Raw genomic sequence first — 27,395 nt, 5'->3', positions numbered from 1 at the left:
GCGGGCCCCCTCCCTTCCTCTGGCCGCTCCGTCGGGGCGCCGAGCGCGGCTGAGGGCCGGGCGGGAGAGCGGCGCCGCCTGGCAGCGCCCGGCCCGAGCACCGCGCCCGGCCGTGGGACGGGGCTTGGGCCGCCGCCCTTCACCGGGGATCCGGCTCTGCCGGCCCGCCCGGCGGGCGTGTGGGGGCGGCCCGCCCGGCCCCGGCCCCGGCCCGGTCAACGCAGGGAGAGCGGGCTTCGGCGGCAGCCGCTCTGCCCCTCCCGCTCGGAGACGGCGCCCGCTCTCCCCTGAAACGCCTGTGAAGAGATGATAGAGGAGGGCCCCTTTTTTTGAGGGGAGGGAGGCTTCAAGCCGGTTCCTCACGTGCCTTGGTGAAGGCGAGCTTTGGGGGACATGTGGTGGCCGCCCTGGCTGGCCGCCTGGCTGGCGTGGGCCGCCGGGGCCGGGGCCGGCCGCCCGGCCCCGCTGTGCGGCTCCGGCGGGCTCTGCCGGGCTCCTCTCGGCCCGAACGCCTCGCACCCAGCGCCGGGCCACTGCCCGCGGCAGCGGGGGGCGGCTGAGCTCTGCGCCTGGCCCCTCTCCTCCGAAAGCCTCCTAGGTACGCCCCGCTCTGCCCCGGTGCTGGTGTACGTGCACCCCGCTCTGCCCCGGTGCTTCTGCTTGGTGGGTTGTAGCAGCTACTAAAGCAGTAACTAAGTGAAGACCTTATATACACAGTCAAATACTTCACTACTTTTAACATTAAAACTAGATTGGCCATAGGGAGGTGTGTGGGGGGGGGGTTCTTGTTTTTTATTGTATTAGCAATTTATTGTAATGGAGAGATGTGCGAGTCCCCGTTAGGTGTTAATGCAGAATTGATAACCTGACACCTGATTTGAAGTACACAAAGCGGTATAGCTCTCGGGCATACGGAATTGCCTGTAATAATGAAGACAATTTATATGATAACATTACAGAAATAATTTCTTTGGGTGATGCAGTTACTTGTGAGCATTAAGAAATAATAACCGGTGATAAATCATGTGGCATCTGGCTATAACAGGATTTGTTATTAGAGGTATTGAGAAACATGGCTAACAGCAAGTCTCCAGAGATGCTAACTGACTTACAATTTTTACAAAACAGTGACTATGAGGTACTGGGATTTTAGAATTAACACAGAATCATAAGATTGTTGCAAGCAAAAATCCATAAAGATGTTAAACCACACAGTATCAGTCCAGAGTTATAAAACAATATTTGTCCTCTGTTAACTATGGTTCAGGGCATGGAGTAGGTCTGAAGGAAGAATGAAGCACATCTTTTGAGTACGTGTATTATGCTACAGCAAGAACTACATCTTCTGACCCTTTCGTTCGCCGTTTACATTACTCAGAGAAGGCTTCAAGCTGGTTTCTTAGGTTACTTGGTGATGACTGCTGCATATGGACTGTATACCACAGTTAACTGGTGCACAGTGACTTAATCTGTTGCCCTACATCATTCAGCTGTGGGGGCAGCTGAACTTTTCTGTCTCATGCAAATATCTTTTAGAGTTGTATATAATTGAGTGCAATATAAAACTGCCCTGAGACTGTTCTAATCACAGGTAATTGAATCTACGCTTAAATATTATTTAGATCTTAAAACCAGCATGCCCTGCCAGTTTTTTTAACTGTAGAAATCAATCCTTCTTTTAAAAAATCCCAAACAGAATAATATCCTGAAATTATTTGACCTTGCTTTTTTCATGCAGCCTTAAAATACATAGTGGTAAAGAGTCGGGTTTTAATTGTTTCTGAAGTATTTGGATTGGATTTAAGAGGAGAGGTATTAAGAATAATATGATTAATTGGGGTTTTTTAAATATTTCTTGTCTGTTTCATGTTTACAGATACTTTTCCAGTTGATGCGACCCAGGAAAATTATGTCCGTAATGTGAGAAACTGCATTTTTTCAGTTGTCTATCCTACACCTTTTAAATCTAGAGTTCGTCTTGTAGCTGTTTCAAAGGTTGGCTATTATTTTTTTGTTCCTCTCTAATTAGTGGAGATTGTTAATAAGTGTACTAAAATATATTTTAATATTCGTATGCTATTTATTGTGAAAACATCTTATCGATATATACTTTAAACAAACAGAATATTGAAAACATATTGTGAGATGTCTTTTAATAATGAAATCTGTAGAGAAAACACATTCATTACCACTGAAAATTTGATCATATTCAAGTACCATCTGTTTTGCTTTTTTCTCCAGGAAGTTCTTGAAAATATTTTGGATCTTGATATATCTGTCAAAGGAACATCAGATTTTCTTCAGTTCGTCAGTGGTGGAAAAGTGATACTGGGGTCTGTTCCATTGGCCCATAGGTACGGGGGTCATCAGGTAACTATGGCACTCATTCTTCCAGGTGGAATTATGTAGGTCTTTTCCTGTGAATTGTACCTTGATAATTCCTGTAAGTAAATGAGTATATCCCTCTAAGTATATGAAATCTTACAAACAGTTTGGTTGCAAATTTGTTCTTCATGAGGGACTGCAGGTGGAAGAGAACTATAATATTCTTTCATGGTACCATGTCTACTTTTTCTGCTTCTGTTTATGCCAGAAGCAAATTATCTTTTTAACTTCTGTTAGCTGCAGAGTCTGCTTAGCACCCCTGCAGCCTGATGAGCTCTGATTCATGCTAGGTATTATCAGTTCAGAGGAGTGAAGAAGGACAGAGCTTCACTGCAATACCATGATTACTGTGAGTTAGGTTTCATTGAAAAGGGTAAGATTATTCATGGAAAAAGAATGGTAGAACTTGATTTGTAATTTCCAATTAAAAAAAAATTACAAGCCATGTCAGTTTAAAGGCTTATTATACAAAAGAGACAGGGCTGTAGCTGTACGTTGTAGCTGGAAGGTAGAGAAAAAAAATGGGGATTACTGGCATTATTCTTTTTCTGTGGTTTTCTGATTCATTATTGGTGTGAGTGTGGAAATACAGCTTCAGGCATCAATATCTTAATGACTACCTGAGCAAATGTGTCATTATATTGTGTAGGTCACAGAGAACCTACATGTAATTTGTACTGTTTCAAGTATAACTGCTATAAATGATGGAAGAAAATAACTTGATTTTAATTTTTGTCAGTTTGGTAGCTGGGCAGGTCAGCTGGGTGATGGAAGAGCCCACTTGATCGGAGTATATACAAACAGGTGTGACATTTTTTTAAGTGACCGATTCAACTCTATTCTATTTAGCTGATTCATGCATAGCCCAAGGCGTACTGTTAGAAATGCTAATGATATTTTTGCAGGCATGGTGAGAGGTGGGAACTACAGTTAAAAGGATCAGGAAAGACCCCATACTCCAGGTAAGTTGCAGTTAATCTATATACACCAAAACTGGATGTTTTCCATCTGAAATTTGCTTTGATTTTATGACCTATTCCTTATTTCTCTGTTCTCCATAGGAATGGTGATGGAAGAGCTGTGCTTCGCTCTTCTGTGCGAGAATTTTTGTGTAGTGAGGCCATGCACTATCTTGGAATTCCTACAAGCAGGGCTGCTAGGTATTTTTCTCTTCTTTTTCACAGCATCCTAATTTAGAGGTAATTTTGTGCCTGAGTTTCACTGAGCATCAATAAAGTGGGACAGTTCGTTTCCAAGAGGATAAATCTTTCTTTTCATATGTATGCAACCAGAACAAGATATATGCCTCCAGTTTCATAGATTTTTGGATAAAACTTTCCAGTAATAACAAACTCCAGCAGTTAATCCATTCACTTCTGTCTTTGGTATGTTATGTACTACTTTGGTTAAATATGATATTGTGCACTGTGTGTGTCTTGCGGTAAACAGTTGTTGTTCACTGGTGAGACTGTCTTAACTGAATTACCTTAGTTTGAAATCTGGTTCATTTTGTAAAGAAAGTAAAAAGTGGAAGTTAGATTGAGTGATTATATCTGACACTAACTCCCCTCTCCAGCTTTTATGATACTGCAATGAAGAATTTCTACTCTTTAAAAAAAAAATAAAATGGTTCTCCCCCTTGTTGCTTACCAAAAGACTTGCAAAAACAGCAGGGCTAGATTCCTGCCCTGTAAATAATAATAATACCTTTAGTGTATGTGGATAATCAATGAGTCTCTTAATACATTTTACATGGTTAATAAGTGAGTCTTTTATTACACACAAGTTAAGCATTTGGATGAATTTTTCTAGAATCAGGCTAAGTAGGAAAATGTTGAAAGTGGCTATTTCTGTATTGTCATAGTCACCTAGTTGCAATTTTTAAGGTTGGTAGGAAAAAATGTCAGTCAAATGAATAGATGTTAATATTGGAGGTAGTACTGAATGCAGGTAATTGTTCTCATTTCCTTATTTGTGCAAACACCCCTTGAGCAGAGAGGGAGATTTCATAAAAAAATAATTTAAAACTAATTCTGATTGAACCAAAGACGACTAATAAATACATTCACTCATTTGGATGTTTTTCTCAGAATTAAGTAAACTGAATTTTTCAGATGATTGTGTTTAAAATGTCACATTCATTTTGTGTTCCAAGTAGTCTCATGTCTGTACTGCATCATTTCAGGCTTTAAAGAAAGTAAACGTTCTGCAGAAAAAGCCTGTACTCAGCTGCCATGTGACTAGGTGTCTGTATTTGCAAAAATTCTGCAAATCTCTCTAGCATTAATTCTAACACGTTTGCTCTGTTGAAGTGCAGTGTTTGTAAATGACATTTTTGATGGTTTATTCACTGACTTCACCTTGAAACCCTTTGCTTTTGGTTGTTAATGCAAAACTTCAAATCTGTCTGCATATCAGCAGGAAGGCATCTGGCAAGGTTATAGCCTTTCTTTGCTGTCATCTCAACAAATTGTTCGGTGCAAAAACAATATGAAATTACTCCTTAACTGAGCACAAATTCTGTTGAGTACATAGTTTGCTTTAGTTCTTTGCTGGCAAATTGGTTAAATGCCTGGCTCTCTTAATTGCTATACAAGCTCTCCAGACTGTTCGCAAGACTTCATTTGGAAGAAAACCCAGCTGATATCCGTATTTTTCCCAATGGGGAGCTATTGTACTGAGGCTGGTGGGATGCACTTACAGAGGTCTTGTGAAGTCTTGGCAGAAGTGTGGGGAAAAGCCTTACGGCTAATCCCAGAACACCCAGCAGGTTGGTTTGCTCTATTAATTTTAAGTACTGTGTTCCCAATGGCGTGCTACAGTTTATGACTGTACTGCCAGATAAAGAACACTTCTTCATAGGATACCATTTTAGTCACATACTGGGACTACCAGTGAGCAGTGTTATGCATTAGGTCAAAAGGGTGAGCCAATATGCATGGTTTTCAGGGTGGCCCTTACTTGCACAGGGCTTGATGTTCATGCAAAACAGCAAGCAGAGCACTTGGGATTGTGAAGTCCAGCCCTTAAGCTAGAACCAGGAGTAGGGAGGGATATAATCCGTCTGTCCTTCTGTGAGTGCTGTTCCAGCTTCTCTGGTGTAAGAGCAATTTCAGTGTTCCCATTTCCCATGGTTGAGTGTACATCTGGTCTCCTGCTGTCTTCTCTCAAGTCATGGTACAGTTACCAGCTATAGGGACCATTTGAAAACTATTTTTGTAGTGGGAATGTATGTATCTTTATGTGGCTGTTCAGCTATCTGGCCAGCCCTTAAGTGTTGCACATCCATTAACTTGTATTAATAACTAACCAAATGTTGATGCCCCTGTGGATTTTTTTGTCAGTAATAAGAGAAGTGCTGCTATTCTGCAGGAATTTTGCAGAGAGCCTGCTAAGAGTTACATAGTCAAAAAACCCCAACCCTTCTGGCAGAGGTCTGTTCAAAACAGTAAAATTTAGTAGCATTATTATTCTGACTCCTGTCCCCTCGTGCTCTGATGCACACAATATTTTGTTTGTGTCTGGGGTTCATTCCCTGTTTTTGAAAATTTTTGTTTTCTTGAAGGATTAAGATTTTCTTCTTTCATCTCATTTATGTCAGCACTTTTTGTACTTAATCCTACACACTTAATAATCGTATATGATTGTTTGCAAAAGAGGGTTTTTTTGAACAAAATTTCCTAATGTTGCTTGTATCGCTGCAGCTCCACTAACAGGAGCAGATTGATTTCAGATACTTTTTTCCTTCTTCTGGAAGAGTTCACTGCCTGTTCTTTGCAGTTAATGGAGAACATTGTTTGGATAGCTATTGGATACCTTCAAAAATATTGAATATAATAATAATAATAATAATTTAGTTTCAAAGCCACAGTTACTGTTGCAAGCAACTGCATTGTGCAAGAATTCAGAAAAATCATTCATTTTCATGATTTTTTGTACATATTTATGTTTATATGCATACCCCACATTTTTCGTTCAGCTAAATTATTTCTAAAATGCTGATGCTGAAGTATATAAAACCAGAATCTAGTGTACTCTCGAAATTTAACACTTGGGAGTTTTTTTAACTCTGTGACTGTTTTCAGTCATATTTATGAATGGAATATTAGGTTTGCCTCTTGTCCTTTTCTGTGTACCTCCAGGGAAAGTTTGGTTCTGTCTTCTGTGCAGTCTTCAACTACCTAATAGATAAATAGCAGCTATAAGTAGCTGCGTTAAATTTCAGATGGCATGCCACCCAACTATTATGAATAATGGAATCATGGAATAGTTTGGGTTGGAAGGCACCTTTAAAGGTCATCTAGTCCAACCCCCCTGCAATGAGCAGGGACATCTTCAACTAGATCAGGTTGCTCAGAGGTCCAACCTGACCTTGAATGTTCCCAGGGATGGGGCATCTACCACCTCTCTGGGCAACCTGTGCCAGTGTTTCACCACCCTCATTGTAAAAAGTTTCTTCCTTATACCTAGTCTAAACCTACCCTCTTTTGGTTTAAAACCATTACCCCTTGTCCTATCGCAACAGGCCCTGCTAAAAAGTCTGTCCCCGTCTTTCTCATGAGCCCCCTGTAAGTACTGAAAGGCTGAATAAGGTCTCCCTGGATCCTTCTCTTTTCCAGGCTGAACACCCCCAACTCTCTCAGCCTTGCCTCATAGGAGAGGTGTTCCATCCCTCTGATCATTTTTGTGGCCCTCCTCTGGACCTGCTCCAACAGGTTCATGTCTCACCTGAATAGAATAATGTTTTCCAGTTGCCAGCAAGCAAAGATAAAGAAGAATTGTACAAAATCAGCTTTTTTTTGCCTGCTGCTAGACTCTTGAACAGGAAGGCTTCTGTGCCTATTGAGGGGACAACACCTCTTTCAGAAGACAGCACCAAGCATTACTTCTGCTGGATTGTCAGTGTAATCCCAGTTGCTTGGGAGAGAAAACTTCCTACACATTAACCTTAGGGCAATATGATGCCCTTGCATAGTTTGTGAGGATTGATTCCATTTTATTTTTCCTGATATAACAGAAAATACAGTGAAATTACATATTTTATTTTGTAAAATGAATGTAAGCTGTGAAATATTTTAGAGCAAGCAAAGTTGTTCAAAGCACTCACAAATCACAATATTTGGATAAACATGAATATTTATAGGGTGTGCAGAATTTTAAGGCAAATGAAAGGAAGAGATTGTTTTTTAAAAATCCAAGTAGCAGTGAAGAAGAAAGGGATAATTATAATGTATCATCAAAATTATGCCTTTTTTGTGTATTGATACTATTTGAAGAGTTCCTGATTGCTAAGGGTCCCAGATCTGTCCCGGAAATTCCTGAGACAACAGTTTTGGCCCGTGTAAAGGGCAACCTCCATCTGATGCAACAATTTGGTTTCTAATTTCTCTGTCCTTCTAAATTCACTGTTGTCCTCAGGGAAATTGTGACTTATTTAATGTTACCATCACACTAATCAATCACTGAGGTTCCAAGTGAATGCAGTACTTTTTCTGAATGCAACCCCCTCCCCAAGAACAGTGTAAGTAAGTAACGGAAATTGGACAGCATTGTATAAATACAAAATAAATGCATCATGCTAATGAAGCTTGGTAAGCCTCGACTTACTGTTTGCCTGTGCCATTTGTAAATACAAAGCTATGCCAGCAAAAAGGTCTTTCTTTTTATGAAAGAAGTAAAGTTATGTAAAATATGACTTGATCTTCATTGTAAATTATTTTTCCTGAGATAACTTTTTAATATTCTTTTCTTGTTTGTTACAGCTTAGTTGTAAGTGATGATGATGTGTGGAGAGACCAGTTTTACAATGGAAATATTAAGAAAGAAAGAGGTAATGAAGACATTTCAAATAATCTGTTGCAACACTGTAACTTAATTCTCCATTACAAAAATGAGTTTTAATGTGATAAATGTGTAATAAAAAGTACTAAATAGGCTTCATTTCATTTATTAAGATATAAAACCTCTCCCGAGAAAATCAGTCTGAAATATATCTTAGTTAAAGAAATGAAGTCCTATGAACAGGTCTGCTATGATTGTGGCATATGTGTTGTAGGGGTGTAATTTTTATTTTCACTTGCCATTACAAAAATGATACTGGAAACTAGGGAAATTTTCCATTGTTCTGACAGCAATACTAGGATGGTGGGAACGCTAGTGGGGCTGTGCCGTTGCTACCTCATCTGTACCTGCTCTGGAAGAGAGTGGGATGGCACAGCATGGGGAAAAATCTATTTATGTTGGTTCTTTCTTTGTTGGTAGCATTAGCATCTCTAGAGTAATTCTAGTATTAATGCAGTACTGGGATTTTGCCTGTGTTTGCTGGTATAGCAAATTAAGCTTTATCATTAAAATGTATGTGTAGTAAAGTAATATTAGACATACTCATCTGTTATACCTTGAGCATACTTACACAAACACCAGTTTAACTATGCATATGTAAATTCTGCATCTATAGAAACAACACATGATGGCTTTTACTATAGAACTGTTTTATTTTGCTGATACTTTGTTTACATTTAAACACATGTGTCTATATTTAAGGTGCAATAGTGCTACGTCTTGCCAAATCGTGGTTTCGTATAGGATCCTTAGAAATCTTAGCTCACTCTGGGGAACTGGACTTACAAAGGTTTGAATTTAATCTTCATAGTAACTATATTAGTTCTCTTAACAATTGAATATATATTAGAATGCACATATACAGTTGGAATTTATACATAAATTATTTAGAAAAGAAGATTGCGTAATTTAGCAAGATAACCTGCTGTTTTTATACAAGCATACAAAAGATCTTAACTTATAGGGGTAAAACCGCCTAGATGTTTTTGAAGGCCTGGATCTTACAAAATGAGAAAGGTTTTATAGCTGAAGTAGTTCTAGTAACTAAGCACTAGGGAGGAGTTGTTTGTTTTGGAAAGATTTGTAAATTTAAAGTATAAGTTCCTACATTTCTCATAGCTGTCTGTGAAGCTTTATTAACAGAAATATGAAATAAATCACTAGCATAAGTATGTTGTATAAAGTGTGCTCTCCAGAAACATGCAGAACCAGAGAAGTATACTAGGTCATCAATTATTGCACAGTTTTAAGCCTCTTAGCAATACTAATTTGTGTGTCAAGCAATTAGCGTGACAAATTTTTAGGTCTGCTGCAAATATTTAAAAGTTGGTCATTTCGCCTCAGGAGCAATCGAAATTCTTCTGGGGTGCTTAAAAACGAGCAAGAGCTCATAGCAGCAGTTATACATTGTAGTAACCGATAATTCAATTTAACTTCCCACATCACTCTATGCTGTCTTTCTTTCCTTTTTTTTTTGAAATCTCACAGCAGATTTTAGTTGTAAAAATGAAAGATTGAATTAAGGAACTGATTTTAAGTTTTGGGTTGGGTTTTTTTGATTAAAGTGTTTATGACCTGTTGGATTTAAGGAGCATGTAAAGATCACTTGTACTCATGCAACATAGACAACTCCTTCCTGCCTGTTTTGGAGAGGGCCTCAGAAAGAGTGGCCAAGAGCAGGCCAAGGCTGGTGTGACTGACTGTGCTTCCTCCTCAGAGAAGGTCCTCCTGGAAGAGGATGTCCTGGAGCAACCAGCTAAAATTCAGAGGCAATAGGTTGGACACCCTTCTAAAGGTCAGGTTGCTAGGTACTCTGATAAAATCATCACAGTTTGAGGACAGTTCAGTGATTTGCTCTAATAACCTGATTAGAAGGTAAAATCTAGATATTTGTGTGCATAGCCGAACAACCGTTGCCCAGGTCCAACCCTTGCCCAGGCTGCCTACCTCACGTACAAATGGTGCTTACAGTTTCATGTGCCAGTGGTCCTGGCTGGCTCTGACCACAAGAGGGTCCTACAGGGAGCTCCTAAATGTACGACGTGCCAGCTGCTCTACTTTGAAGCTTTAGATCTGCAAAGATCTGCATCTGACAGGCACTGCGATTTTTAATGCATGTGTCCCAATTTCCTGAGCCTGTCTTGTAGGACTATGCAGCACTGTTTTGGGAATGGCCAGTTACTATGGCAAGTCATGCTACTTCATAAGAATTCAGCCATAAAATTTTCTTTGTGAGAATTCTGATGTAGAATTATTCCTTGTAATCATATAAGGGTTTTTTGGATACGCAAATTTTTTTTTTTCCCTAAAAACTTATATTACTGCATGTGAAACCAGATCCTGGTGTGCTCTAGAAGTTTAACACGTGGGAATAATTTTAAATCTACCAGGCAGTCTCCACTCATATTTATGACTGGAACCTTAGGTTTTATCCCTAAGCATTTGGAAGGGCTTAACCCAAGACTCACTGGAATAAATAGATTGAGTTTTCTAGTAACTGTTTGCAGCAAGCTGTAGATCAGCATTTAGCTGTTTGAAAACAAGAATTTTGAATGATCAGTTCTAAAAGTACCATTTTTATTTAAAGAATTCTGCCTCTCTTTATTACAGAAGATTGCTAGACTTTATCATCCAGGAACATTTTCCATCAATAGCCATGAATGATTCAAATAGATATCTGGTAAGTCTTTTTTAAAAATTGTTTTTATTTTCCACAGGCATGTGAACAAAAATTATACAAAGTTTTTCGAAGTTTCAAGTTTTAAAAGGTTTTACAATTTGAAGTAAGCTTCCAGCTTTTATTAGTAAAAGTTTGTTGATTCTCTTCAGTAAAAACCTGCTGCTTGAAGTTTTTTTCCTCAAAGACAAGTAAGAGCATTCTTCACCACTTTTCATTATGGAAATGTTTATTGGGAAGCTTCCATTTTCTGTTCTTTTTTGTTCTCTCACTGCTCAGATTTTAAGTTAGCAGTTGTCATGAAGTGATGAATTATGCTTTTTCTAGTATAAATGTAGTATATATAGTATATACTAGTATATACACTAGTATATATAGTGTCTTTGTTTCTGTTTTGGACTTTTTAATTTCTTTTAGGGCATCTGGATGTACTTATTTAACTATAGTCTTTGCTGGATAAGGGTATTGTGCAGTCACATCATTCAGAATGTGAATGAAAAGTCCTGACAGACAGAGATATAAATTTAAAAATAGAATGTATGACACATTTCTAAAATTAATCAAATGTTTATGTTATTTATTGTATTCAATATTTTTGATTCAGAGGACTTGAAGTAAAAGATGTATTTGATTTTAGGAATTTTTCTCTACAGTCGTATCAGAGACTGCAAATCTGATTGCATTGTGGATGTCTGTGGGGTTTGCACATGGTAAGCTGCGGTAGATGGCATTGGCTTTACAGAAGTGACTTTTTGTAGTCATGCTGCTTTTATTTGTCACTTTGTTCTTCAGTTCTTCTGATGTCTTGGCCTACAGTATCTGTTATGCATTAATATACAAGTTTTTTCGTAGCAGAGTTAGGAGCACTTTCTGATCTTTCAAAGCATGACTGTATCTGACAGAAGCAAGAATATGGGAGCAAGAATTCTCAGAATTGAAATAGTCTGATGTATGAAGACCATGTACTGATGTCTTACATAAGTTTAAGTGCTCTGAATTTGATGCATCTACATAAAAATCTGGCCTTTTATAGTATATAGGATACAGTGCTGTCCACCTTTGTTTCAGATTTATATTATGAAAAATAAAATAGCATTCTCTTGCTAATACAGCACCCAGTCAACTTGCAAGGAAGCAGCTAATGACCAATTTGCAAGATGCTGTTTCAATACTGTGTAGCACTGAAAAGAAAAGGAAACAGTGCCACCTAGGTATAGAGACCAGACGCAAGATAGTGTAGCGAACAGTTTCTCATTTTCATACTTAAAATGCATGCCAGGTCAAGAGTAAGAGAGACAAGTTTATTTTCCAGAGTCTGATTTCTGAAAGGTCACTGCTCCAAAGTTTTCTAGATTCAGTGGATCTATTTCACAGAAAATTTTCTAGAGGCTGCAGGGTTCAGGTGGAATTTTAACTTTTGCCTCTCCTCGTTTAATTGTAGGTGTGTGCAATACAGATAACTTCAGTTTATTATCCATAACAATAGATTATGGTCCATTTGGATTCATGGAGTCCTATGACCCAAGTGAGTGTAGCACCTGTTTTTAAATATAGTTTTTTTACTTAAAAAATTCTTTATATTAATTTATATAGTTTCCATGTGCATGAAAACTCCTAACATTATTAGCAGAAAAACCCCAAGCATTTGTATCGTTTGAAGAGTTTTAGGGAAAAAAATTATATCAGAGGTCAGTTCTATGATACACTGTGCAGTTTGCATTTCAAGTGCTAAAAGTCATGTTAATAAAATACTACTATTAAACTCATTTTCAGGAGAATGTTTCCAGTTGAACTTCATCAGTTGAATAGATGCTACAACAGAAACCTAGAAAACTAAAAATTGCATATTGCTGTAAGCAGCCAAAAGCAAAAGCGTTATACAGTAACTTTGCATGCATCATGCTCTAGCTTTATAGTCACAGCAGCTAATCCTATGTTGGAAGAAAACAAATCAAACCTACCTAGTCATGGCAACCTTTCTTTGAAAGTATGAACTCAGTCAGTCTGGGATTGATAGATATAGGTTCAGTATGTACATAAATGCATATTATTAATTATTGTTTAGAGGTTGCATCTGAGTAAGCTTCAGAACCAACAGTGGTTATCATCTTGTTTGTTTTCTGCAGCCTCAAATTCAGGAAATCACATAAGAATAAGAGAATAAGTGTCATATTGTTTCTATTGCACTGAAAAAACAGTGCTTTTCTGGTTTTAGATCTTTATATGGTGGGTTGATTGACCCCAGCCAGCAATTAAGCACCCACCAGCCACTCATTCACTGCCCCCTGCTGCGTGTTGCCGGAGAGAATGGGAAAAGCAAAGATGAGAAAAAGCTCATGGGTCAAGATAAAGACGGTTGAATAAGTGAAGGGTAAAAAAAAGGGGCGGAGGCAACCAACAAACAATGCAAAGGCAATCACTCACCACCTTCCACCACCAGACTGATGCCTAGTCAGTCCCCAAGCAGCAACTGCCTTGGAAAAACTACCCCCAGTTTTTATTGCTGAGCATGACATTATATATGGTCTGGGATATCCCTTTGGTCAGCTGGGGTCAGCTGTCCCAGCTGTGTCCCCTCCCAGCCCCTTGCCCACCCCAGCCTAACTTGCTGGGGTTGCAGAGTGCGAACAGAGACCTCGATGCTGTGCAAGCACGGCTCAGCAATAGCTAAAACATCGGTGTGTTATGAACACTGTTTTAGTCACAAGTCTAAAACACAGCGCCATACAAGCCACTATGAAGAAAATTAACTCCATCCCAGCCAGAGCCCATACACCCTAGAACCAGATGAAATGCTTTAAAATTCAGATTTGAACAACCACCAGATCTGACAGGTGTGTCACAGGTCTCCTCCTTAATGCTTCATTTGTTATTAATGTCCTCTGAGGACTCAGGCAATGCTGTGCACTGATCAGCTTATCTGCATTTGATCTGTGCAAGGGATTCATACTGCATCTATTCAGAGACTGGTGCATAGATTTTGCTTCTGGATACCTGTAACTTGCATAGCAGATATTTACTATCTCCCAAATAATGGATTTGCTTACTGGAACGTGTTAGTCCTAATTTTTATGTGAATACAAAAATCTTGCTTGTACAACTGAAACAAATCTTGCTTAGGTGGCTTATTTATTTAAATACATGTTTATACATGTTACTTTTCCAAAAATACTTGTAAATCCCAAATCTGATTCTACAGTTGTTTGCTTAGTCTGTGTGCTAAATAGTAGCACTATATGTAGTAAAAACATTGAATAAGACATTGTTTTTAGTGTAAAAATGGTCTTTTGCTGTTTAAACATCTGAATTTATTTTGTATCTTCAAGTAGAAAAATGTCACTTGTGACACATGGGAACTTGTCTGTGAAGGATGTGCTCCTTAGATTTGCAAATAATAGATCTTGAGTTAAATCACTGTAAATAAGTATCCTTGTGATCTGATTTTAAATATTTAGTGGCTTTAGGGCTTTTATTAGTTTGCTGTGTAAGTATAAAAATGAATGCACTACAATATTTTAACATTGATTGTTTATTGTAATTACTCTGTTGTGGAAAAGTAATGTTTTGTTTGAAACAGATTTTGTTCTAAACACATCTGATGATGAAAGGAGGTATAAAATAGGAAACCAGGCAAATGTTGGGCTGTTTAATCTGAGCAAGCTGTTACAAGCTCTAAAACCTTTATTGGATCCCAGGCAAAAGCAGCTGTAAGTAATCCTTAAAATATCTTAATGCTTAAAAGAACTAGTGAGATGGGAGACCATCTAATCACCATATGCATAGGAAAGAAAGGGATTAGCTTTTAAGATCTTTTTTTCTAAGTGGAAGTTGATTCTGAATTAATTATTGGTCAGAATAAGGTTGGAGGGAGGGGAGAAAGGTTTTCATTGGTCATAAATAATAGCAAGATATGACTGGAAGATGGTCCTAGATGTTATGTGGTCCATTCTCCTTTCACTAAGGTAGGACCTTTGCCTGTAGTTTTCTATTCTAAGTTTGTCTAGCTTGTTCTTTAAGATGCTTACTTATGAAGACCATACATCCTCCTGAAGTAATGAGGTAGTATTTTAATACCCTATTGTAAAGATTCCTAATATGAATCTTCTTTTGTGCTGTTTAAACACATGACTTCTTCCTCAGTATGAAAAGGAAGAACATTGTATTTTTCTTCTTTGCAGCAGCTGTTTATCTGCTTGAAGCCTGTTAAAATGATTCCCCTCAGTCTTTTCTCCACTACAGATCCTAGCTGATTGAGAATATCAATGTTTGTGAGATATCAGACAGAAGTTTTCATTGTTTAGTGTACAGTGGGATTGTACCCACAGTAGTATTGTAGTTCCATAGAATTTGACATTTCTTTTGTTTTTGCAGAGCTTCCCAGATTTTGGAGGGATATGGTGAGCACTATTACATCCGGTATGCAGTTCCAGAGCTCAAACCTTGTAGTCACAATACTATAAATTATGTTATGTGACAATTTCCTTACTTTGTTACTATCTTCAGTTTCACAGAACTATTCAAAACAAAATTGGGTCTTCTTGGGGAGAATGAGGATGATAACTATTTGATTGCTTTCCTCCTACAAGTACGTTTGCTTTGCTAATTTTGTTGGCAAACATCTGGACTGATAGCCCATAGTTTAAAAACTCTGATAGAAATATCCTTTTTCACTAGCTTATGGAAGATACAAAGGCTGATTTTACAATGACATTTCGACAGCTCAGTGAAATTACTGAAGACCAGTTAAAGGAGCTCCATATTCCTGAGGTATTAATTAATACAAGCACCCAGTTTTAGGAATACTTAATACAAAATGAGTAAATCAGGTTGGACATAACCCTGGTGTAATAGAGAATGTCTCAAGCCATGATTTGCCTGGGAAATGTGTCATTGTACCATTATTAAGGGACCAGGAGACTAATGTATCTGTGTCATGCTACCACCCTATGTTAAGCCTATGTCTAGTAATGAAGGATACATTAACAAAGAGGGCTAATGAAAGATACATTAATGTAGCGTGCTGAAGCAAAATTTCCAGCCTCTGGTACAGGTCTAATATGAGTAGTCATAAATATTCATACACAGGTGAGAATGTGATTTTCTTCACATTGAAGATTAAGGTCTGGTAGAAAGAATTTTCCTTCCTTCTGCCCCCTCTTTTTTTTTTGTTTGTTTTGCTTAAGAATACCTTCTGATAGTATTCCGTAAGACACAAATGAAGTTGGACAGGGCTCATAAGGAAAATTTCAACCTTGGGTTGATCAAACTATTCTTAACTTGGGTTTACCAGGTGACCTAAATATCTGCTCTTAGGCTCATCAGCTTGTCCAGTATCTAATGACAAGTGAGATCCCATCTCATCATAAACTCTTGCTAGAATTTCAGCCCACAGTGGCCTCTGCCCTTTCTTGGGCACATGATCAGTTCTAAATGTAGCTTAAAGCACTGGAATACATTTTGTCATTGTGTCCTGCTCAGCCTGCTATCCTATCCTGTGTTGCTGCTAACTTAGCCTAAAGTTATTCTTCAGGACCAAGTCTAATCATAAAAGAGATGAGAGTATTAAAATAAAAGAGATAAACTTCTTACCTGGATATAGTGCAATCTTTAGAAGTAGAAATATGGCTGAAATGTTTGAACTGGAGTGAGGTGCTAGGCAAATAATAATTGGATAAAAATGTAGAGGGGAAATTCTGAAAAGAAAGTTTGTAAGTACCTGATCTGGAAAGGAAAAAAGGAAGCCTTTTTGCAAGAGCCAAAAGGAGTTGGGTTTTGGGTTGGTTTTTTTTTTTGATACAGTGCCTTTTCCGTGTGAGGAATATTGTTCACTTTGCCTGGGAAACTTCATTGCCTTTCCATAACTTCTGATTTACTTCTCTTTGTCTTTGAATCTAATTTAAAATGAGAGCAGGTGGACTTAGGAGGTTGTTTTAGGGAGCAGAATGACTGTGTGTAAAGCATAGAATGAAAATGAGCAGTTACTGTTTCTTTTTCCAGTTGTGTCCTAGATAATTAAGTTATTTTGACCAAATTCTTTGTTTTTCCTTATTTTCTTAAGTAAGAGGTCTAACCTGACTTTTTCTATGAGCTTAAAGCCATTAATAGTTTAAAAGTTGAGATTTTCTAGTCATAAGCAACAAAAATACAAAGAGCTGTAGCTGTGGAATTAATCATTTGTACAGGTGAGGTGGTAAGAGGATGGGTGTGTTTGTAAGAGAAGGTATTTTTGTCATAGAATACAAGGGATTTTTCCATTTCTTAGTGGCCTACATGCGATAGGAAGAACAGAAGCCACCCTCATGTAGTATGGAGCCACACGCAGGCTCCTGCAGTAGTGGCATTTATTACAACTCCATCTCCCCTTCTTTGAAGGTGCAGGCTGAGGAACTAACAATCATAGTGTAGTTGTGACCCTACTACTACTACACTGAGGGTCATTTGCAGCCTTCAGTTGGTAGTAGCTGACCTTTTTTTTTTCCCACACAATGAAATGATTTAGCCCACAAGTTGTGAGTCCCAAAACTGATGTGGTAAAGCAGGTACAATTTTATGCTGGTAAAAAGTTTGATTTTTTTTAAAGAATTGTTTTTTATATTGAAGTAATTTCACCTGCTGTTTATTCACACACTAATACTTGTCAATAGCAAAGTAAGTTTTCATATTGGTTTGTAGATCACTTACAGGTTTTTTTCAGCTGCAAACCAAAATTGACCTAAAAATGCCAGAACCCTTTGGCAACACTGCAGGAGTGCTTACATTTAGTACTAACTAGAAACATTCTGAAATTCCTCCTAAAGTAGCCGAACCCTGCATGTCTTTGAACAAATGCTTAATTCTCACATTCTCCTGTTATCTACCTGCCCAACCCTCAGCTCTTAGTCACTTCTGTAATTTTAACTCATTTTTATACTCAAATGTGGTTTTCATTATACTTTTTGACTGCCATTCCTTTAAAAAAACACAGATGTGATCACAACTTTGTTTTGTTCTTGCTTTTAATTTCCCTTACTTAACTTTTGCCCATTTTTTTCTTGTGTATCTGCTGTTTACCTGCTTTTATCTATGTCCATTTCTTTCTAACCTGTTCTTTCTCTGAAGTTCATTTTTTTTGTCTGTGAGCTTTGGCTACTTTCTCTCAACTGAGCAATATGAAGCAGCTGTTAGCTCAGTGTAGTCAGCTAGGGAAGCCTAGTTTGTGGTTGTTGTTCAGCACTGGAGGCGGTAACCCCAAGCTCTGGTTTCCCTCTATTTGCCTTTTCCAAGTTCTGTCTCCTCTCCCTTCTTCCTCTCCTACTGTCTCTATTCTTCTCAATCTTCCTCTATTCCTGTAGCCTTAAGTTTCCCTTTTTCTCCGGACCATATCTTTCTTTATCAATATATTTCCCTTATTCCACAATTTTTTTGGGGAAAAAAAAAGTCTCTACAAATAGATCTGGTCCACGTACAAAACTCAGAAGAGAGTAAAACCTGTAGTTGTGTAGCTTAAAAAATAAAAGAGGTCAGACAATAAGCCAAGGAAAAATAGGGGTGAAGTGTTGGAGGTGTTTAGATAGAATTTGCCATAACAGCGATAGATTAATATGGATGTATCGTGCTAGCAAAAAGAAATAATTTACATGCAGAGGAAAAGATATTAGTAGAATTTTTTGGGAGAAAATTCCTTGAAGGGTCATGATACATTTCCCTCGTATCCTTTTAATATTCATTTGCTTACTTTGGTTTTTGCTTAACAGGAGCAAAATTCCGATTACCTGCCATTAACTGTTTCTTTCTCTTTAGGAGTTCTGGGCTCTGCAGGATCTGGGTAAACACAAGTTATTTTCAGAATGGGTTACTATGTACCTCTTAAGATTAAATCGGTAAGTTTCAAGTGTAAAAATAACACAAAGTGTGTATTTGCCAGAAGCAGGCAACTTTAATCTGCAGTGATTTTCCATCATCTTTAGTGGCTCTGGTAAACTGGCCCAAACATGGTTTCATATGCCTTTTTTATCGTTATGGTTCTAGATAGTGCTAGATTCCATAATAATTACTATTGTAGTTCTGTTTTAACACACAGGTACATAAAAATGACATGGGAGGAGTGGTCTGTGTTTGTTGTCTTTCATTGAGCAACCGATCAGATTTCTTTGGTTAATAATTTTTGTTAAAATACCACTACTACAGATTCAGTCCAAGAACCTGAAAGTCAGGGTTTGCAAATACATAGGAATGAATAGTGTTCCATTAGAGGTAATACATATATTTTTTTACTATGTAATAATATGGCTTTAGGATGACAGGGGGTGGAAGCTGAACAGTAGTGAATACACAGACAGTGATTGGAAACCGCTAGTGTTGCATAGATAGGGACATGCATGTTAGAATTCCCAACCAGTTCTTTTGTCTTAAATCAATAAAGAACGTAACATGTTTCTTAGTCATGTATGGTATGCATGGCTGATAGTAGTGAAAAGAAGTACATATCAGGTACTTGGAAATTTTAGTTGGTAAATACAATTCTTAGGGAAAAAAATCAATACACGATACAAAACCTACAAGAAAGTGTGCAGTTTTTTCCAAGTCTAATAGTTCTTAGAGATTCAGACCTGCTTCCACTGAACACAAAACCAGAACACTTAATAATTTTAATGAAAGTCAAATAAAATATTTCTAAAAATAAGTATAACCCTCTTTAGCTAAAGCACTTTCTTTTTCTTCTTTTGATTTGTTTTCCATGTATAGTAACAAGGGTGATTCAGACGCCAAGAGAAGAACAAGAATGACAAGTGAGTAAAACAATACAAAAGAATTCCTGTGTTTGGAGATGGCAGCTATCTATTTACATAGGTTTCTTCATTTTCCTTTTAGTTATTTTCCTTTTAAGAAGAACTAAAATGTATTGTTTTTATGAAGATGTTACCGAAATCCGGAATAAAACTCCTTAACACTAATGTGAAGTTAAGAAGCAGGCATTTCGCTTATTGCAGCACTGGGGATGTGGGGGATCGCTCCTCCAAAGGCGCGTCCAACTTAGTATCAAAATCCATCAGTTTTTAATAGACTTTTTCTGTCAGGTCATTGTTACATAAGCTCTTTACATAAAAATGCATACTATGCTCACTCTTAAATTTAACCTTTATAATGATTGGTCCTTTGATTATATAACCTTATCAATATTCTTATTTAAAAACAATCATTGGTCAATTTCACTTAGCTCTACTGATTGGAATCTTCGATACTCAAATCGAGATGGGAAGGGTAAGGGGTTTCCAAGTAGCATAACTGGTGTCCATGACAGTTTCCTTAGTTTCTTGAAACAAAACATAGAAAAACCAGTAACTTCCTGGTGAGGTTTCTATGGTTAGCTATTTCAAACTTCAACGATATTAAGGTTCCTATAGTCACACATAACACAGTTCCTAAAGTTTCTATGGCTACATTTCAAACTTAACAATCCTATACAGTATGCTTCACAATTTTACTTCTTAATCAAACCTAACTCTAATATGTGATTAAATTTTGATTTCTTTATCAGAATATTTGCAACAAAGAGGAGAAACTCTCTCATTACACTCCTGCAAATCTTGTAATACTATATATTCACAGTGGCTATCTCTGGTTTCACCCCATCACGTGATTAGAATCTAGCCATATGTGTATGGCTAGACTTGTGAATATATATGTACTTTTTATATAAGCTAAATGATCAAGATGTTCCTTGGCTACAATGAAGTGTTCTTCCTCCTTAGGTATCCTCCCTTTTCCCTCCTTAAAAAAAAAATAAATCCTTAATTCAATTGTCCACATTTATGAATTAATTGGTCTGACCCAAACACCTTCTGTTGTGAATATAGTCATAGTCTTACCAGTTGACCGAGGTCTGAGTGTGAAATTATGGAAATGCATCACAACTATTAGTCCAAGTTGCTCTTCTCTAGATTCTGCTGGTTTTGAAGGACAGAGCACACGTCTGTTCATATTTTGGGTGATTGAAATCACAACTGGTGATGACATCATGAAGGCTTTTCCTACCGGTATCCACAAAGGCTGCTCTGACCTGTGTCACACTGTATGTGAATATAGACACAGAAGCAATCCAACTCAGCTGTCCAGCTATGGTCTATTCCATATCAGTCCTCATTTACCTACTTGTTTATTTTTCTTTCCCTTATTTGTTGTTTAACATTTTGAATTTATTTTTTCTCTTTTTTTTTTAACCCCCTTTTTTTACAATTTCCGTTTGGGGGCTCAAGGGGTGCCAGGCCTCCAGCTTGTTCTATGCTTTGGTGCTTGTGGACTTGATTAATTTTTTTTCCTTTTGATTTCCTTTAAGAACTTAAGAATTACTGGCCCATGGGAACATGGTTGTCTGTATCTTGTCATGTCTCAAGTGGGGCTTTACCTTACTGTCTTGAAATTGTGGATGTGCGCTGGCTGCTCCCCAAGTTGTAACTCTTCATTGCAAAGTAGGGTGCTCCCTGAAAGGGTCCCTAGGATTTTATTTCCTTTGTGAGAGGTGCCCTTCCTCTTCTGCTGTATCTGCTTTTCCTGAGTGCAAGCAACATCTTTTCCTTGATCTGTACTTCCTTCCTTTAGCAGTTTGTGAATGTGTCAGTTTGCATTGCTAAGAAGAACATTGTTCTTCTCCAGTGATGAACCCTTGATAACATCAGGAAGATTCTGGTAGGCATCCTGTACTAGCTCAGTGGACTAAGATTTGTCTGAGTGTTCAAATATGTCCAAAACCTTTCTACATGTTATAAAGAACTCAGGTTTCTGAAAGGCCCCCACTTATTTTTTTTCCGCATCTGGAGACAAAACTCCTTACTTCTGAAAGGACTATCTAGTCATGAAAGGAGGGTACTTTAATTCTCCGAGTTATTCTAAATACAAAGTGGTTTTGGTTTTGTTTTTTTTTAATGAGCGACTGAAAATCTCTGGACAAAAGGGAGTGAAGGAAATGGAGGATCTGATCAAATTCTGCATGAGATATTACATGCTTCAGTGTTAAGCTGCTTTGCAGGGTGTTTTATACTCATTTCTAATGGAGATGGCTGTACTCTTGTTAGATATTGATTGGCCACTTTCTTCAAAAACTTTAATTGATTTAGTAGGAAAATGGCAGGAGATAGACCAAGTTTCAGTAATAAGATAGTAAAAACTACAATAGGGCACAAAGAATCATCACATGGACCTTCAAGTTTGCATCCACATTTTCCAACCAAGGCTCCATCCATTTTTAAGAACACTTCTTACAATTTTACATGCATTTTTAGAAAGTTGATATGAAAACAGTTACCAAGAAGAAAGATTTGGTTTATTATTTATATTTTGGTAGGGCGAAGAAGTTTCAACTGTGGGACTCTGAGGCTCTTAGTTCAACTACTGTTTTGAGGTTTTGAGCTCCCCTGTTTTCCTCATCTAAAATTTAATGCTGAAAACTGTCTAAACACACTTCTTATTTTTTTGGTTTTTTAATCTGCTTTTAGAGAAGATTATGACATTTCTGAGTTTTTATTCCAAATCAGAAAGGATCTCAGTTTGATGATCTTCTGCAAAGCAGCATTGTGGTTTTCTACACATATCTCAGAGGATCATGTAGTACAGGAGACAGACAAAACAGGGAAAAGGTCTTGCCTCCAGGACTACACTTGCGCTAGTGGTCTCAGTTTTCATAGCAGTCCAAAATTTGATATGCAGAGATTCATGGTTAAGTTAGTTTTCTTCCATATAACTGGTCATCACAATATATTCATACAGCAGAGCCACCAGATACTCCTAACAGAATACCGACATTAATTTGTTATTGTTTCATTTAAAATTTTATTTTCCTTTTAAAATAAACAAACTTTGTTATATTTTTGCTAGCTTCTCCATATTACAGTGTGACTGAAGTTTCTTACAGAGTTTTTTTGTTGTTGTTCTCTTTTACATTTAAATAGATCTCTTGGATGCCCCTTGTGATCTCTTGAAAGTTTTAAGTATTTGCTTTTAACAGCTGTCCCTTGTCCCTTGTCAACTGAAGCACAAATCGGGCTCAACTCAGTCAGCAATGCATTTTTACCCAGCATTTCAGTTAGACAAAACTGTCAGGGCTCTCTAGATTTTTATATGGGTTGGTAAGTCCCACTAGATTTCTTATTGCTGTCTTTAGTTGACTGACCTTGAATATATTGCCATTATCACCTCATTATTCATGACCTTTCCCTCATTATTAGTAAGTCTAGTAAAATATCTCATGTCCCAAAGTACATTACCTTGAAGCATTTCAAGTTGATCAGTTATTCGTTCTGTTTATTTTTTTCTCTCTTCATTTAGTTTTTAGTCCTTAGTAGCACTTTATCTTGTACTGCTTAAACATAGTTCCTTAGGAGTTGATCAAAAAGTTTTGACAATTCAAATGCCCATACAAGTCTATCATTGTATTTCTTTATAAAAGAAACATGTAAAAAAAATGTAGACCAGATTATGAAATGCTCATAAGGGCACAAAATTTCTTCTGCTTTGTCCTTTTCTTATCTGGCTTGTCTTATTCTCTCATAATTATCTTGTCACTTGTGTTAATTACAGATATTTTTAATGTCACTGTGAAACTTGTCAATTTGCAATTGTTAAGAATATATTTCTGGGACAAATATTCTCCTGCTAATATGAGTCATGGTTTTAATGTGAATTACCTTTTTTTTGTATGAGTCATATGTTAACTTCTCCACAATTTAAATTTTCTTTTTATATTGTTATCACACTTTACTATTGAAAATCCATTTACTGGATGAAGTAAAATACTTGGCCAGAGCAAACTGCCAAGTGGGAAAACCACTATTTTTTTAGCAGTTCGGGCAGGGTGTTGTTATGACTCTGTAGAGGTTATCAGGGTTCTGAATATCCAGTTGTACTTATTGGCCTTTGTTTAGCATATGTAAGTACATACAGAACAGCGGTAAAGTGAAAAAGAAGAATGTCTGTATCTGGAGGGATTGCATCTCAGTCTTCATTCTCATGGAAGTCAGCACCTGGACATTGTGCTGGAAAGTTGTTCTATTACCTGGGCAGCTTTTATAAAGGAGGGAGTGGCAGTGCCATCTGAGATGCTTCTGGTTTCAGCCTGTGTTCTGATTTTGTAAGAGAGCTTCACCTTCTCTCTCCTGGCAGGAACGTGAGTGATCAGAATTCAGCACTTACAGCATAGAGTGATTGGGTTTTTTTGTCCTTTACTTCTCTAAATAACATAAAGACGCTTTGTGCAATGCTGCTGTATGTCAAAGCTTGTGGTTTAAAATGGCTATCATTCAGTTCCAAACATAAAGAATTTAATTGTATTGTGATACGTAAAATAATCATGCGAGTATTGTTTCACTGATTACGTAGCTTCAGCAAATTCTAGTTTGTTAGCTGGTTAAATGATGCTTTTTAGAAGCAGCGCTTTTTACAGAGAAGTCTGTTCACTGTGCTAGGCAATAATTCTGTATGGGGAGCTCTTAAATACGAATAAAGTCCTGTGATTGTCTGTCTGACCACAGAACTTTAGGAGGATCCAGTCGTAGCTTTTCTCAAAAGATATCAGTTGTCTTGGTAGTCAGCTAGGATAAGCAAGCTACGTTTGCAAGCTGAAGAAGCAGTACAAGGAGATGCAAGAACAGGGTGAATTGGGAAATGGAATAAATTAAGTTTAATGCTTTTATCCAAAATATTGTCTCCGATCATCCTCCTCCTAATATAACTTATTATTTGGAAATAAAGTAACATCATAACTAATTGATTAGAGGAATTGAGTAGAGGGGAAATTTGGGATGGTGATTTTGATGAATACTCTGCTTTCTCTAATATCTTCTTTCAAATATGCTGTAAGAGTATTTGTAAGAATATTTTATAAAGCTACATGGGTTTTTTGAAAGAAATATATTATATAAAATGTGAGGTTTGAACTAAAATTTATTCATATAAAACCTACTGGGACATCAATGGAAAGGGAAGGAACAGATTAAGTTTGTGTATGTCCATAAATTGCAGACTTTTGGTTTCAAGTCCATGGCTGATAATGCCTCTGGTATCACTGGTTAATCTCTTCAGGTAATAATCAGCTACTGAATTTGGGAAAATATGCAGACCAATGTCGAATTAAGATTTAAAATGTAGGCTTGAAATGTTTGTTACAGTTACTCTCTAACATTGTTTTGATCATTAATGAAAGGGAAAACTTTCTGAAGCAGAATCCTAGGTTTTAATTGCAGAGCAAAAGTAAGGGTTGTGTTGATGTTATCTGCTAAAAAAATGATAATAAAAGCCACGTGTGCTTGTGAGAATTGTCCTTGGCATATGGTTTGACAAAACTCCTTTCATGAGTTGTTAGTTGCTGTCCTGTAGGATACAGCCTGGGTTACTAATTCAGCAGTTTCATTTTCAGTGTCCCTACAATCTCCCTACCACTAATTAGACACAATCAGCCTGGAACATGCCAGAGAAGCAGTGCAGCTGTCACAGGTGTTTCCAAGAAGATACAGCAGACAGTTGTGGAAAAAACTGTGGACCCACCTCCTCCCAGGAAACTAAAAGGAATTACAAAGTTGAAAAAGTTTCTAAAAAATACAGCTGAAATCCAACATTAAAGGCTTTTATGGCCAAACTTTTGATATATGATATAGAAGAAGGAATATCTAAGTACATATAGAATTCCTTTTTTCATTAAATAATATAATACACATTTTTATGATCTCCAGGAATGTACTGACAACATTGAAATACACTTTCTAACAATGTGGCAGGAACCTAGGTCATGGTAAACTAATTACATTTGAAAAGTCTGCTGGTGTTCATAACAGGAAATACTTTGTGTATCAATATGATGTTCTATACTATTCTAATTTTTGTTTCGCACTTTGGCATTACTGATTGTGCAAGTTTAAAAAAATTCTTTTAGCAGCTTATAAAAATAAATATTTTCCTTTTCCTTTTTACGCATTTTTTTCTTGGTCTGCAAATTAAACCTCCTTGAAGATTTCAGTGACACATTTCAGTGACTCTTCTGCTTTTGTTGAATATGTCTAACTGAATTTAATACTATTTACTTTTGGTTTCAGCTGTTAATCCTAGATACATACTTAGGAATTGGATGGCAGAATCAGCAGTGCAAAAAGCTAATTTGAATGATTTCTCGGAGGTAAAATTGTTTCTTTCTTTCTTGACGTATTTATTAATAACTGGCATAATTAGCAAAACTGTTAATGCAAATGACATTTGCACTTTGAACCTATCTTACACTTTGACCAACATTGTACTATCTACTACCAATTACCATTAAAGATATTTAAAAAACTATTAATAGTATTAATTATAAATAGTAGTGACTATATTAATAGTAGTACTAATAGTACTAAGCAACTCATTGAATAGTTGCTGGAGCCAGGAGGGTGCATAATGTGAAGTGGCAGAGACTTTTCTTGTTTGCAGGAAAACATTTTGTATAAAAACTTACCCATTTTAATTGCTTCCAGGTTCAACTCCTACAGCAGATTTTACAACATCCCTTCCAGAGACAGCAGGCTGCAGAGAAAGCAGGCTACTCCCTGCGCCCCCCAGCTTGGGCCAAGGACCTTAAAGTAAGCTGTTCATCCTGAGAGAAATTTGAACGAGCGAGAAAAATGATCAGGGTCGAAGCTCAGGCCTTCAAATAGGATTAATGGATCAAGCCACAGGAACTTCTCTCCCTCATACTTTGTGGACTGGAATCTGCTACTCTGCTAGGCAAGACAAGGTCTTAACCAACTTATAAAGTCTAAAGATTGAAGAAATGGACCACTATGTATGCTTGCATCAGCATGTTATATTGGCATTTATAACTCTGCCCTTCATATTGAGTTGTGCATTAATTTCAGTCACAATATTTAAGTTCTGCCAAACTGTCGCACTTAACCTCTCAGAATTCATGGCTATTCAGGTGGGTCTCAATAACTTAATGGTTGGTCAATTTAAAATCCATCTAAGCTAGTTTTAATCATATAGTATGTTGATGAATGTTCTCCTTGCTGTTACACACAATATAACTGCATTCTGAAGACATAAATGTTATTAAGTCTTTTGCAGAGTTGGAACAGAGGATCGTCTTACACTTAGACCTTGCCACCTTTTCTCTTTTTGACCTTGTTTTGTCCCATTAAACTGCCAACAAAGATTTAAAAGGAAATTCAATTAAATAGTGAGCAAAGATGTCTTGTCTTTGGAGTGACTTGCCCAAAAATAAATTTTGGTGTCTTTGCTGGTGTCAGGTGCCTCTCAAGCCTGGCCCACTGCTCTTTGAAAGTGTATCTTTTGATAGTAGCAGAAAGATTGTTGGTGTATGGATATAATGCCTCAGGAAATTTTCACTGGTTGGACATGGAAAAGGACTTTCTTGGAAGATCTCACCACGTACATAGTCAGGTCAATATACCTTTTGTATCCAGCCACCTGATGCTGTAAGGGACTAACAAAAACCTTGCAAGGAAAGTATTTAAAATTCACCTGAAGCTGTTAC

The 27,395-nt window shown here is 37.3% G+C and overlaps 1 protein-coding gene across 6 annotated transcripts; it reads left to right on the top strand.

Annotated features, from left to right (window-relative positions):
• The first annotated feature begins 22 nt into the window (after positions 1–22).
• Positions 23–27,088, top strand: LOC104314341 (protein adenylyltransferase SelO). Of its 6 annotated transcripts, none has more exons than XR_011323441.1 (19): positions 23–598; positions 1,877–1,995; positions 2,242–2,370; positions 3,125–3,189; positions 3,291–3,347; positions 3,447–3,545; positions 8,148–8,215; positions 8,929–9,016; positions 10,837–10,906; positions 11,541–11,613; positions 12,345–12,428; positions 14,481–14,610; positions 15,275–15,319; positions 15,407–15,488; positions 15,578–15,670; positions 18,683–18,762; positions 19,070–19,135; positions 19,628–19,671; positions 25,963–26,023. XR_011323441.1 is itself a non-coding variant. In XM_069777394.1 (19 exons), exons 1-19 carry the CDS (start codon positions 394–396, stop codon positions 26,497–26,499), a joined length of 1,734 nt encoding a protein of 577 aa, XP_069633495.1. In that variant the 5' UTR covers positions 23–393; the 3' UTR covers positions 26,500–27,088. The 6 variants fall into 6 exon arrangements, 5 of the variants coding, with proteins under 5 accessions (XP_069633495.1, XP_069633503.1, XP_069633514.1 ...); XM_069777394.1 differs by lacking the exon at positions 19,070–19,135 and adding an exon at positions 26,377–27,088 and having other exon boundaries at positions 25,963–26,042; XM_069777402.1 differs by lacking the exons at positions 3,125–3,189; positions 19,070–19,135 and adding an exon at positions 26,377–27,088 and having other exon boundaries at positions 2,242–2,354; positions 25,963–26,042.
• Positions 27,089–27,395: the final 307 nt, after the last annotated feature.

This window comes from Haliaeetus albicilla, chromosome 2, assembly GCF_947461875.1.
Source record: "Haliaeetus albicilla chromosome 2, bHalAlb1.1, whole genome shotgun sequence".
Classification (NCBI taxonomy): domain Eukaryota; kingdom Metazoa; phylum Chordata; class Aves; order Accipitriformes; family Accipitridae; genus Haliaeetus; species Haliaeetus albicilla.
Note: the sequence above shows the minus strand (reverse complement) of the source record. Positions and strands in the feature narration are given on the sequence as shown.